General features: G+C 37.6%; 1 protein-coding gene and 1 pseudogene across 2 annotated transcripts in view; both read right to left on the reverse strand.

The window, feature by feature from the left end:
* Nucleotides 1–15253, reverse strand: part of LOC311199751 (tubulin polyglutamylase TTLL13-like) — a 138294-nt pseudogene that overhangs the window by 38244 nt on the left and 84797 nt on the right. The gene's annotated exons all lie outside the window — the stretch shown is intronic.
* The window catches only part of LOC311199716 (DNA mismatch repair protein Msh3-like), a gene marked incomplete at its 5' end in the record, with an annotated part of 81301 nt that overhangs the window by 20840 nt on the left and 45208 nt on the right, over nt 1–15253 (reverse strand). The window contains 5 exons of the mRNA XM_084273851.1: nt 4423–4580; nt 7886–8000; nt 11508–11615; nt 13280–13396; nt 14608–14672. Coding sequence (XP_084129977.1) covers nt 4423–4580; nt 7886–8000; nt 11508–11615; nt 13280–13396; nt 14608–14672 — 563 coding nt within the window. The remainder of the gene's footprint in view (nt 1–4422; nt 4581–7885; nt 8001–11507; nt 11616–13279; nt 13397–14607; nt 14673–15253) is intronic.

Raw genomic sequence — 15253 nt, forward strand, 5'->3', positions numbered from 1 at the left:
AACTGCTTTTAATTCAGCACACAGGGAGAGCCAGGCAGGTAGGCGCTCTAGGAAGGAAATTCTTCTTTGTCCCTTCACCATCATCTAGAGTTGGTAGGAGTTGGCCTCTTTCACAGTATTCTTTCTAATGGCAGCTTGTGATTTAATAAATTGAGTCAGAATCTTGAATACAAGGCACTCAGTAATTTGAATTATTAATTACCTTGTTTATTTGAACACATTTTACCTTGAAGTTGTTCTAGCATTCTTATTCTCGATTTTGAAAATTGACCCTCATGAAAAGCTACTGGTGACTTACAGGTACTTTTCTAGCTCCAAGAAACTGCATTAGTAATTAAGTGAGACCTCTTTTAAAGGTCAGATTTCTTCAGCAGCTAAACATCATCTCTTCTGACCACATGATTAGGTCAACAGAATTTCTCTCATTAGTTCCTCCATATGTACATCTCCACACTTGCTTTGTCTTTCTACACAAACACAAACATGTTAATTTCCATGTTTGAATAACTGTAGTAGAAGAACAAATTGAATGTTCAAATTTGAAGCAGAAATTCAACCCATTTACTGAACGGAGAAACTTGATTAGGAATTTTCAAACATCAGAGAACTAAGTACTCAAATCACACTGAAAGTCAATATAAATTGAGCACTGATCTTTCCAAAACTACGCTAAACACAGCTTTAAATACAGCAATATGAAGAATATTTCAGTGTTTTTTTTAGTCTGATGTTATGAAGCTCGGAGCACCAAACAGTAATGCAAACTTTTTGCTTACTAACAACCACTATCAACCTCTTCTCAGGTTTAGGAACAAAATCCTATCAATGGAAACACTTAAGGCTATTTTTAAGCATAAAACATGGTGAGATTTGGGAGAGTCCATCAGAGCACTCAAGATACTTACGTGAATAACACGAGCTGAATACTTTTCACCCCCACCCCTCCAAATTTTCAATTCACAGACTTGTAACAGCATATCATCTGGGCTTAGGGACATTTTGCAGTAGAAGATTTTCTCCTATTATACCTCTTTAGGATGGAATGCTCAACACTACTGTGAAATGTTCAGAGTAGCCTTAGCACTCTACTGTGTGTATACACCCAGTAATGAAGATTAATCACTTTTATTTTCACCGTACCTGTAACCAATATAATTCCTTTTGCATCTTTAAAAATGTTTAATATAATGCTGTATTTAAAGCCAGTTTAGAGAAGCTATCATACATAAATACTAGGCAGATCCAAAGGAATAACCGTAGTAGCAACCTCTCCATTTCCATGGAAACCCTACTTACAACACATGATCAAATCTTACATGAATGTTAACCTCTTAAATCTATATAAATTCACACTTCAAAGATGCAGTCTACAAACAAAAGAGTCTGCAATATAAAGCACCAGTATCTCAAAAAATTTAGCAAGCAGCAGAACTGTTGGTGCTCCTTATGCACAGAACTCCTCAGAGTCAGCCTGTAAAGCATCCCTCACAGCAGGGGTGCTAGAAAACAACACACCATGGCAGTGAAGAAAATAACTTGGAAACTGACATCTTCCCATGCAATGTTTTTTAAAGATTAAAAAGATACCAAAATCATCAACAACAACAAAAAAAATCTCATTCTCCAGAAAGACATGTATGTGGTCTGGTGTGGCAGTGCAAAAAGGAGGTCAGCATAGATGTGCCCTTCTGACAACAAAACACAGAAGAAGAAAACAACTAAAAAAGCCAAACCAAAACTGGGGGCAAGTCAAGAGAAAAATCTAATAATTTCAAGCTCATTCCCTACTAGAGCAGAGTTCTTGGCAAAAGCAGAGAACTTTTTCTAAGGCTTTATACATGTCTGTTCAGTGAGAGCACTAAAGAAACAATGTAAGACATTTTGCATGGTAGCTGAATTTATTGGTTTTCTCTTCCAACCAGGCATTAAAAACTACTCATCAATTACTTCCTAGGGCTAAGAAATACTATGAGTGTAACACCACGTTAACCTAGACTTACATACTTTAAGGCCTTCCCAGAACACTGAAAAAAACCCCCAAAAAACCCTACCCCAAACTCTCAAACTAACCAAAACAGAGGTACCAACTTTCTGGACAGTCTCTGTACACGTTTTCCCTCTGAGTTGCAGAATCTGCTAAGTTTCTCCTTTTCTCATGGCAGAGAGCAAAGTTCACGATTTGGAGAAGATGTGGACAAAGCAGGAAGTAGGCATGCCCAGACTGGGGACAAAAGACCACTCTGTGGCTACTGACAATCCAACACAGCAGAACAGAAAAGAGCACTGACAACTGACCTACAATCATCAGCATGGATGATGATCGCTTGGATATGTACAGCAAGGAAGGGCTATACTCCATAGGCTGAAGCAAAATGATCCAAGTATTTTAAGCATTTTTACTGAAAGAAAAGCTACAACTGGGTCAAGATCCTGTAAGAACACCACAGTTAATGCCTGTCCCACCAGTACAATCAATTCCCTCAAAATACACTATACAGAAGAGAAAAGTTTAAAGAGATGCAGACAAGCAGATCCACTTACAGTCTTTTACAAACTGAAGTGACCACCCTGGATTTCTGAAGGAATGCATTACATAAGCTCAGCTTCTTTTCTATTTTTTTATCCTTCCTGTTAACCTTTTAACTAATGCATGACTCTTCCTATCTCAATGTATGTTCAATTTCTTCTTGATTAATATTGAGCCAATTAGCTTACTCTTAATTGCCAGCACAATGACAAGATTTTAAGTAATTCTTTACTATATTCATCTGGTGTTTGACACATTTCACATTAAATGAAGAATGGCATATCTAGCTGAGCTTCCAAAGCTAATTTAGACAAGGGAAAAAAATAAATCAATCAATCCCCTGTGTTAGAATTTGTCTGGGCTCCAAATTAATGGTCTGAAACCTCAGTCAGTAAGTAACATGCTCTGTGTCTGCTTGGCTTGAAACCTGAAAGAATAAATTCTATCTTCAACCACACTACATTATCAGAACAGATCTGAACAATATCAATAATGTAGAGAAAAGCCAAGTAGAATCAGAGAAATGCAGTGCAGAACAGGTGGAACTCAGATACATAAATTTCAAGGTACTGTAGAGGATAAGAACCAATTTATTCTCTTTCTAGAAGGTACAAAATGAAATGGCATGCCCAGTGACTCTGTCACATTTCTTAATTTTTCTGCAAAAATAAGCAATTACAGCCAAATAAAAATAGAGAAAAGGGGAGATTAAGCTTAAGAGTAACAGACTTTTGCAAGTATGGTTAGAAATTGTCAGTGTGAACACAAGATAAGTACTCTGTTCACTTACAAAGGAAAACAAAAATAATGTTCAAATTGTTAATAATGTTGTAATTTTTTTCAGATCTTGTGTGTCCTATATTCCCTTGAGAAAAGCTCATCCAATCAACCAGTCAATTACTTTCAACGCAGGACAGGGAAAAAGGTAACCATTTTGAATTTTCAGCTCCAATTAATTTTATAAAGATAACAGAAATTGTTTTCTAATTTATTCACCTGCTTAGCACCAAAGTGCATCAAAGCACAACTGCATTCATTTTTGTCATGACACAGTGAGGCCTAAGAACATATCATCATTATATGATGAAGCAATCCCAAATGACCAGTATTTAGATTCCTTGTAAAATTAAGAAATGCACTCTGCCATCACAGAACTAGAATTTCAGAAAAAATAATCCTACTACAGATATATAATTGTTGTGAAACTTAAAACCACAAATAAGTTTCCATCTCCAGTACCACCAGTAACACAGAACTTCTGCTGATTACAAAAACAGACTAAAAAAAAGGGGGGAAAACCAGCTGGATGATCCTTGGCAAACATTAGACAGTAAAATAGGGAAGTTTTGACTTCAAAAATTACTCAGCACTGTCCTGAAAATGAGACATGTTAAGTGAAATGAACTGCCATTATTAATTTTTTTAAAATACCTGAAGTGTGTTCAAGACTGATAGTACAGAAAGGACAAAACCCCAAAATTCTCAGTGTCAAATACTGTATCTACAACTGTGCTGCCCTGCAGAAACCGATCTGATTTTTAGAGGTGACAGTATTCATTTTAGGGGAAACATCATTTGGCTATCACCTGGCAGAATAAATTTGGCTGAGGTGTCCATTCAGACACATGATGTTCAATACCTGCATCTTAATCAAGAGAGACACATTAACATTTTTATCCTTTAGAGATTCAAAGACTCCAAAACAAGTACCATAGCTTAGCAGGAAATCAGAACCAAAACCCAACAACCAATGCACGTATTTAAAATGAAAAAGGGAAACATCAAATATAAATTCTAAAGCTCTAAGTGAAACATTAAATTATACTTTGATGTGCACACACATGCCCCACCACAGTAACATTTTCATAAACATACAGCAAAGTTTGAAAGATTACCTGGTAAAAATACCATCCACAATACCAATCGTCGACTCCTCTGCGGGAACATAAGAACCAATCTGTGCCATGACTGTGATCAATGCAACTTGCTTTATATATGAACTCTTTCCTCCCATGTTGGGTCCAGTTATTATCATGACCCTTTCACCATCTCCCTGGAAACATAAAACATTGGTGAAACATATTGTCCTGCACATGGTGCTGTTCTAAGAAAGGCTGCTGAGTGTATGTGCCTACAGGGATAAAGGACAAGCCCTCAGGACACAGTCTGTAGTTGAAAAAGCTTCCTTCACAGCATTCAGTTTTCAAGAGTTTATGATGCCACGTATCAAAAATCTTCCTAAGTCCTCTCCAGGCTCATAAGAGAGGAGCATCACTATCATCTTTCATTACTCTTGAGCAAAACAAAGTGAGGAGAACCTTCGTGGTCCATCAAGGAACCAAGAGAATCCATGAAGCATCTGTACAATTTCATTTGAAGGGGGAACTTCACCAGCTTTCAGCACAGCCAGTGCTGTCCTAATTTGGATTCTGCTCCAGTTAAGGAGTTCTCATTGCCAAATGGGGGGGAAATCTGGCAGCCAAAGATCAGACCTAGACCCCTTCATAACTGCTTGCCTTGGTACAACACACACACATTCAAACAGAAGGGCTACAAGAAGAAATCAAGACATTTTTGAGTTTGGCAATACTTCACTGCAACACAGATATTGTGAGCAGATTGTATCCAATCTCTGATTGACTGGTGCATCCAACCACTGAAATCTTACAGAAAAATGAATCAGATGCAAGAGCTTGTCTCAGCTGTAAAAGTCCCTACAGTACTGCTGTAGGTCTATGGCTCCAGAATAAAACTGTCATCTTCTGGTGGAAGACAGTTGCTAATACAAAATTAAAACTCATCAACGAGTCTATAAAGCCTTATCACAGCCTGCATCAAAACTAGGAAATTAGATTATGCAAGGATGTTGAATAACTAGAGTTTTTACTTTCTACTACATACATACAATGAAATCCAACAACTGATGAACTAACCAAAAGTCAGCATATTTCACTGCTCCACAGGCGGGGCATGTCAGACAGGACAAGCATAATGAACATTAGACACACTACTTAGGGAAGTTGGAACTGACCAGGCACTGTGATGACAACAACATATCTCTGAGGAATAAACATGATTATCTTTACAGGGATTTCATTTTGTTAAGAGGGAGGCAAATAAGATTTATATGTCACATGTCATAATCCACATCATAGAAAAGATGGATGGAATCAGTCTTAGGTCAATGCAGAAAACTGTTTAGCTTTTGCTGGAAAAAAAACAAAACCCTGTCCATAAGGAAGTCACAATAAAGTCAAAACCCAAAAAATGTCATTATCAGGAATAAAGAATGGAAGTAATAACATGCATATGACTACATGAGAACAAAACTCACAACATTCTAGTCTCTGAGGTATAGTTTCAATACAGCAACTGAAACTTCATCAGGACCACCATTTGGCTCAACACAACAGAATTACAGATACTTAAATCCAGGATGAGTTAATCTGTTAGAACCCACAAATTTCTTCCATGTGTTTGGTATCCCTCTGGGGTCCCTCCAGCCATGTTCTGACACTGGTGGCTGGCTTGCAAAGCCAGCTTTCAGAAAGAACATATGCTGTAACATCAGACCAGAGAGCCCATCTGCCCTTATAATTGCACAGAACCATAAGCTAACATCTTAGTGGAATTTATGGATGAAGTTAGAATTTCCATGAATATTTGGATGAGAGAGGGAGAACTGAAAAATAAGATGTTTATTTCAGGGCACTGCAAGAAAGCTTTTCCTAAAGTTAGTTATTTGACAACATTTCAGCTGAAAACATGACAGCAATTGCATTTTACTGTTGATTCAAATACATCAGCTTAAAACCAGACACGTTTTAATAAACTGGGTTCCCACCTACCTCTCTCAAAAAAGACAGAACTCTAACAGTAGAGGCAAAAACGATTCCACCACGATCAGTTGATTTTGTAATATTCAGTATTTAGAAAGCCAACATAAGAATGGGGCTAACAGGGAAAAGTGCATGATGATTACTGAATGAAATGATGAGTTTTCTGTAAATGCCATCTGTCGTTTGTTTGGAGTTGACAAATAATTTTGAAAACATTCCCTGATGTATTGCACAATATCTGTATCATTGTTCAGTATATAACATGGTTTAAAAATATCTCCAGAGAAATACATACACATTTGAATGGTATTTATCACAGCCCATGCTCCACACTGACATACCTTTTATATATCAACTGTATGAAAAAGCAGTTACGTATACACAGTTCAGTGCATTTTTTGTATTAAGAACAGAAACACAGTATTTAAAAAAAGGTTCAGAAAGGTAAATATTTAATAAAAAACGCCAAAAGGGCATGCCACTTAAAAAAACAAATTTAGGTTTTGATGAAAAAAAAAAGGAGGAAACAAAATAAAAGATGTTTATCAGAAACAGATTAAGTGAAGTAAAATATGACAATACTTCCTACCTGTGGCAATTGTGTATTTATAGCAATTTTAGGTAATGTAGGTCATGCAATTTAGGTAATGTTGCATAGAAAATGTCAGGAAATAACCTACCCACTTTCTTTGACGACTTGGCAACAATAACAAGCAAGAGTCTTACTACTTCTCAACATCACTCTCTATTGCAGAAAACAACAGCCAGAAGGAGACTTAGGGGCAACACACTGCCTGCAAGCTAAGCATGGGGGATCTTTAGCATATGTTAATATGAAAGGCTTCTTCCAACCAGTGTGCAATCTACAAAGAATGGACTTGCCACTACACAGTCAAGAGTCAGAGCTCCAAATCTGCTCTGTCAGATTAAAAAAGGCTGCATGAAATCAATACCTCCAGAAAGAAAGGAAAACACATAGTAAAGTAATACCACCAAAAATGATCTGAGCTATCTTAGAACTGTCTTGGAAAGTGAGCCTGTAAGACATGGAAACATTTGTTGTGCATTTGAACATTAAAAAGTTCCACTAATCTCACATAAAGTTATGACAAAATGTAGACTTCTTCTGATAACACTGGTAAAACCCCTGGAATTATTAATTTGTTTTTCAAAAAGAGCCACTTTAAACTTTTATTTTCCTAGTTTTGAGATCATCTGTTTTAGCTTAGGAAGGGATTGGTTGGACTTGATGATCTTCAAAGGTCTTTTGCAACCCTGTGATCCTGTGATCTTTCTTAATGCCGTGAAAAGCGAACAACGTTGTAAGAGAGTGTCTGGCTGCTAGATAGCAGAAAAAGGACACAACAGATGTGATCACATCTAGCCATATCTCTCTGAAATGTAACCAAGCAGAAAGCTGTATGATTAAATTATTTATTTTAACTTCGTGGCCAGGATGCAGATGCCAAATTCCCCCCCTTGGATGATGCTGAAGCTCAAACCATTTCTCAGTACTTACTGAAAGGTTAGTGGTATTTGGAACATACTGATCCTGTTCTCCCAGTAGCACATCAATCACAGGGTGCCTCCCATTTTTTATAACTATTTCTCGACGATTATCTTGCACAGTTGGTCTGCAGAAAGGAAGAGACATTAATTTCAACATTCATTGTAACTGATTACTTAGAAGTACTGCAGCTAAAGCCTGAAGAAGGGTAGGAAAAAAATAGAAATGACAAAAATTAATTAATGCTGTCAAATATTTCTAAGGACTTCCCTGGTTTCATTCAGTGATAAAAAAGTATTAGCAGATTGGGTAACAAAATTTTAGAATTCTTCATTTTTCCACTACCTAGGGAATGTTTTCGTTTGTTTAGTTGTATTCTAAAGGAATACTAGGAACTACAAAATGAACAAGCAGTAGCAAAAATACGCAAACTGGAGGGGACTGCTTTCTTCCCACCACTACAGTGGCTTCTGCAAGTGCCACCTTTTGCAGACACATTTCATACTCTCAGAATGATCTTGCTGAACTAGTCCAACCTGCTACTGCATTAAACCCTAACTAGTGTGGGGAGTGGAAAAATAATTGTCCAACTTTGTATATTATGACTGATAACACATTAAATGACATAAATCAAAGAGTACAGTATGACAGAGCTGTAACTCTCCTATAAACATTAGCAGCTCTCATAATGTGACAGCAACTTCCAAACATATGAGTCATCAAACCATAACAGTCTATAGAGAGAGCTTACTATTTAAGTTGACATACTGAAATGACAGTACCTTTTCAGAGATTAGTATGCAAACCAGATCAATACTACTTACTTTCTTCTCTCATCTCCAAACCATGTAAAAAGTTTTGCCTTTAATGCTTCCACCTTAGCTACAAATTTATCTATGTGTCTAGTCATACATGTGTAATTCCACGTTATACATCTTCACATCAACAAAGTTCTACCTCCAAGAGCTGTGTGCTCTTCACAGAGAGAAAAATGCAAAAGAAGCATGTTCCACTAAATTATGACTGTGATTTCCTTTTGTTCTCTTGCAACTTAAATTTACTTTTTCATTGCAAACTGAAGTGCAGCATTCAATGGAGAGGTAAATGTGGTGTCATGTCTCAGCAACATTTTGTTACACAAGAAGTATAATCACTCTGAAATAAGAGCAGTAATTTAGGAAAGTGACGACAGCTGAGTAAAAGAGTAATGCTGGAATAAAGACACATATTTTTTTTACTGGAAATTAACTAACACTTTGGATGGACTTTAGAGGGGAGGGAAGAAAAGACGCGAGGAGCGTGATTTTTCCTGAGTGGAAGAATGATGATGCAATTTGAAAAGAACATGGAGATAAAATAAATGACATATTAGGAGCACAATGCACTGGAGAAAGAGATGCAAGTTAAGAATGGTGTGGGTTGGTTTCTTTTTAGCACGAAGATATTTCCAGCAGTTGAATAGCTGAGATTAAACCAATATGGACAGAGTCTTAGGCCTTTGGGATAAAGAAAGGAAATGTCACCCTCCATTTGATGAACTGGTAAGCTGTTTGGAGCTGTAATATGATAGTCCTAAAAGGGAGAACATCCCTAGAAGCACTTCCTTCTGGATTTCTCCACTTTGCATTCAGAAGAGAGGCATAACAGCTGAATGATCCATTTGCCATTTTATAATTCTGCCCTCTACTTTGGGCATAATTGTCTTTATCCTAACTGCTCAAGCCTCCATACACGTAACTGTGAAATATGATGTGAGTTTCAGATGCCATGAGCCTTGCTGACTCTGCCTATTCTGGTTTCACACAATGGGGCTTGCAGAGGCAGGCCCTCAGCCACAGTCATTTAAAAGTTCTTCCCTGTCCCAGTTAGACAATCACATCACATGTCATGCAGTAAGAGAGAACTGGGGGACGGGGGTGGAAATTGCTCTGGAATGTATAACGTCCTTTATTCATGCATCTTTTCAATGGTGCTCCTTAAACAAACTCACTGCTTGCAGAATGGATACTCAAACTTCAGATGATGATCTCTGGGCTACCTACACCAGTTAGGCATCTAACTTTGTGTCCTGGGAGCCCAATGCCTTACATTGTCCATGTCAGGGTTGAGTCTCCCAAAGCAGGGTTCCAGAGACAGGCTGAAACTCCAAGATATGCTTACTACTCTCCAACAACCATGTGGAGCACCAGTGCTCCCAACCTCACAACTTGTTTACCTGCCTCAGGTAGGATGATATGAAACAATCCTCAATCAAAAAAACATTCTCCCGAAATACTCGAGTTGGTTAATATGGATGTCCCGTCTTTCCTTCAGTAGTCCTCCAAAATTAATTATTGACACCTTCCCTGCAGCTGAAGTTTCACTGAGAAGTCTCCTTCCTGCCAGTTTATAAGCTCTAAGCCACTCTTTAAAATTCAGTGACTTATTTAAACACTGCACAGTGAATTAATAAAATTTCAGTTTGTTTTCTCATCTCAGTATACAGAAATAAACGAGCAATTACTTTTAAAGAGATTTTGATTAGCAGCAGGCATGATCAAGAATCCAGAAGTGATCAATACTGTCTTTAATGCTGTATAAATGCAGAAGGATATCTAAGTGGATTTCCCTTTATCCACACACATTTAATACATGATTTGCTGTTATTTCCACGGGTCACAAATGTTACCAATTCATATGGTTATACATAAGCAATTGCCCAATTACTTGCAATGTAGCCCCACAATGACATTTAAAAACCACACAGCACTTTTCAAAAAAGGAGTATGTGGACTGTATGGAAGAAGGAATGGCTGAGGACTGGAAACAGATAGCCCTCACAAGGGTGTTCACAGTAAGCCTCAGAAACAGTAAATGCCAATCTCTAGGACAGCACTCAGCAAGCTGAAGCAGTGGTTCAGCGAGCCTCGAGTCTCTCTGGGGACACAGACCTCGTGATATAGAAGAAAACACACCAATAAGACTGACTATCTCTGTGTAGGTGCAAGGGATGTGGGTTTGTGAGGGGGAGGAAGACCCAAGTTGCAGATTGTACACACTCAGGAGCCAGCTCTGGACCAATCTCTGAGGCAGAAAGCCTTAAGGGTTCATGCTTCCTCATGGCAGAATGCAGCAGGCTGTGGTGCCTGGTGTGCACGTGTGGGTCTTGCACAGAGGGAAGGGCACAGCTCATCAGATTTAACACACATTCCTAGGTAAGGCACCATCCCTGCTCTGGAAGCTGGCTCTAATTACCTATTATTTACCTGAAATACATCTTTGAAACATACCTCATACACCTTAAAATCTTAGGTATTCTACACTATAAAGTCAGACTTTGATGAGGAGAAAAGAAATAGGAGGAAAAAAATTTCCATGCAAAGTCCAACATCTATTTATGTTTGTGAGATATCATCTACCAACCACACACAGTTTGAAAACCAGACAAACATGAGATGTCAAATTTAAACCGCAATGTTTACAGACTTGAATTAAGCCCAGAAGTGCCGCTTTGCAAAATCAGATTAAGTCGAAACTACTGCAAACAATTTCAATAATGCATTTTATCACGGTACACATATTAAAATCAAATTTATTTAAAAAGCTCTCTCATAATTCCCTATAAAATCTTACATAAAAATTAAACATTTATTACCTGCAGTAGTCTCCTTGTTTAGCCACCTGAGCCAATGAGAACAGACAGTCGATAGTTGCTAGGTGACCAAGTGCTTTAGACACGGGGTGATAATGTTCACTGAAATGGCTACACCAAAACAGGGGAAAATAACAGGAGGAAGAAAAGAGGAAAAAAAAAAATCATTTCATACAGATAGGAATGTACTGTCAAAATACACCTCATGCATGCTTCTCACAGAGCTCTCTACAGTCTCTAAATTACTCTGAATTCAAATCTCCCAGCAATGTATTAACTTACAGTATGAGGACACAATCTTGCTCACAGCAGACTTCGTGCTTCCCTTGTAACAGGGCATTATTTTTAAGCACAAAAAGGCGGCAAAATGAAACTCATTTAATAGCATATAAAGGGTCCACAGTTGATCCCTGCTGCCTAAATAAGGTCTCTGAAAATGCCACTGTTTATCACAGTGGCAGCTGAATCGCAACTGCCAATTCACTTCAGCTGTAAGTTACAGTCAAATAACCCCCCCTCCAAACAATAAAAAAACCCCTCAAACCCTGAAGTGCCTGAATACAGGATTTGTCTACAATATCAATAAAATATGGTAAGTACAATAGAAAATTCAAGAATTCACCTTCCATTTATGGTACCGATGCCCCTAGTACAACAATAACATTACCAGGAGAAAGCAGAGTTCATTCTTTTAGTACTGTAGAATTTATTTCTCTCCACTCCTAGCCTCAAAGATACAATTGGGGAATATAAAGCAAGTAAGGGAGCAAAAATGAATAAATAAATAAATGGAGGGCTGGGGAAGATCACTCTCTACACATCTTTCCTTGCTGTACGCTGCTATCATATGACACTATTGAAATCATCAAAGTGAACATGAAAAGCAGCAGATCTAAGTAAAGAAAGGTCTACTAAAACTTATATGGCTAATATAGTAACAAAAAAAATAATGTAACTATTTTTATGGTATTGCAAAGGCAATACATCTGGAAGAGTGAATTGGAATTTCAGTTTCTAATAAAGTTTACAGAACCTCTGGGTTCCTACCAAGAGGCAAAACTTGGCATCAGTTACATCCAGTGAGGCAATTTCAGAAGGAAGTTTTTGTGGTATGGAAAAAAGCACAAGTGAGTTAATTATTATTGCAAGAATTGAGGGATAATTTCAGTGTGCTAGTAATTCCTGGAAGTAAAGCAATGATTTGTAACCTGACACCTGAAAATTAAAGGTGTTCAGAAGTTTGAGAAATATATTTTAAACTTAACATACACAGGTCTATGGGGCCAGATGGGATCCATCCCAGGGTGCTGAAGGAGCTAGCAGAAGTGCTCACCAGGCCGCTTTCCATACAGGGGTAGGGAGAATCACACTCACACAAGCAACTGCCCAAACACCCTGAACATTCCTAACTGAAAAACTGTAACACTGCAATTGTTGTATAATAAATTCTATTCTCATCGCAGTTACACTGTACTAGATTCAGTTTCACTCAATTTTCAAATTTTGAGAGCCACTGTATATATTTAATAGTGTGCTGTCATCAGAATTTTAAAATCTAGAGACATCACTGCTGCCTTCAGGACTTAGTGTGTAAAGGTCTCGCTTTCAAATGCTTTATGTTGAAGAACAGTATTTTACCATGGGCAGCATAACTGAGTTATCAACTGCGTTTTTTCCTTTGGTTGTTTTTTTTTTGTTAAGATAAAACTCTTTCTTCTTCTGTTCTTACAGCAATAAATAAAATAATAAAAAATGAGTCTATTTTGTCAACTCACTCTAAAAAGTTTAGCCATTCAGCGTTGCAGTCAAGGACTAGCTGCTCCCGGAGCTGATTCAGATGTTTGTCATTTTCTATAACAAACGGCGAGTGGCAACGGCTGACAGCTTTTGTGCTGGAAAACAGAGAGAAGCCAAATAGGAAATCAAGGTTACTAAGCAATCAGTTACACCATCTACATGCAAAATTGGTAAAAAAGCCAGTTCTTTTATTGTGGTACCAAACTCTATTGATACCAGTGATCTTCACTGTGAATAAAGTGATTGGCTACTGTACTGCTGCCCATTCTGAAGGCTGCATTTTTCACAATGTATTATGTATCACTGAAGCTTATATATCTCACAAAATTCTCTTCAGCAACAGGCTTCACAAAGATGATTTTTCTTTGACTGGCTGCATATACAACAACCTCCAACAAAAAAATTTCTACTTTAAAGCTGAAACTTCACAATAAACCTGGAATAAACTTAGTAAATACAGACTGTATTGCATGGATACTAGTTTCCATTTAAGGCACTTGCTCTTTATTTATGTATTTCCATTAAGGACTCATGTTGGCATTCCCAGGCATTCTTTTACAATATCCAGAATAGCTGTATTTTTCCTTCATCGCCTTAATTCTGTCTACTCTGTGCACTTCAATATCGAATTCTTGCATAAGTGAATAGAACATCGCTTCAGAGTTCACCTTTATTATGCCTACTTCTGATGAGACATGGCTCTGTGTACACATCATAACATAAGGTATTCTACCTGTTTAAATAATAAATGATCTTCCAGTTCACCTCTGTTTCATGTACTGGAAAAAGTATCTAAACTATCTAAAATCATGCTTACACAACACTAAGTAACAAAGCAAGCAAAGCTTGTTTGTATGAACAAATAAAATTAAAACATTTTTAATACACTAAGTCTTAGATACTGAGATATTTTGCACAGCTACTTTTACCTTTCTGAATAAAGTAAGGACAACTAAAATTTTATGAAAAATGTATATCTACAATCTACAGGCACAACTGAATCAAAACCGTAATTTTCATGCCAATACATCTGCTTTGAAACATTAAGTACTATTTAAAAATAAACACTTTTAAAAGTTCCGGTTTTTCAGCTTGGTCTTGTTTGGTTTTAAGCAAAACTTACTATGGCAATAAATCAATGTAACCATTTTCATTGGTTGCTTTTAGTTTAAAGAAACCCCAAACCACAAACACACATGGAGCTGTGACAATGTGTATCTAATTAACTGTAAAACCAAAATGGCCCATACTATATTTTTTTCCTTATATATTAAAATACAGCAAACTTTAAAGACATTTTACATACCTACTAACCATAACCCAGTCAGATGGAACGGATGATTTATTGGAATTCTTGACTTCTATCATAAACTAAACAAACAGAAATATAATATTACACATCATGGGAAGTTAAGAAGACTACAGAAGCATAACCATAATGAAATCAAGAAATCTGCAAGCATCAGACGAAACCCATACTCATCCTGAAGAGACTGAGCAGACCAGAAGCTAATGTTCTTTCTTCCCTAAAAATGAGGGTAATCACGTACATTTGCTGCCAACAGAGCAACTTCTACCCTGAGCTGTTCTTTTGCTCTGCCATGTTCCTGCCTCATCTTTGCCCTTTTGCTCCTCCATCTACTAAAATGTTCTGCTCACCTCCCTCTTACCAAGCCAAACCCAGACTAAAGCTAGTTAAGACTTACCTGATCCTGACTGGGCCTCGCAGAGAATTCAGCATTTACACAGACTCTACACTATACACAAGCTGTACTCAGGCTGTTTCACAGAATCACATAATGATCGGGGTTGGAAGGGGCCTTTGAAGATCATCTAGTCCAACCCCCCTGCCAGAGCAGGGTCACCTTGAGCAGGTTGCACAGGACACAGTCCAGGCAGGTTTTGAATGTCTCCAGAGATGGAGACTCCACAACCTCTCTAGGCAGCCCTGG

Source organism: Gallinula chloropus (assembly GCF_964237585.1).
Source record: "Gallinula chloropus genome assembly, chromosome: 21".
NCBI classification, from domain to species: domain Eukaryota; kingdom Metazoa; phylum Chordata; class Aves; order Gruiformes; family Rallidae; genus Gallinula; species Gallinula chloropus.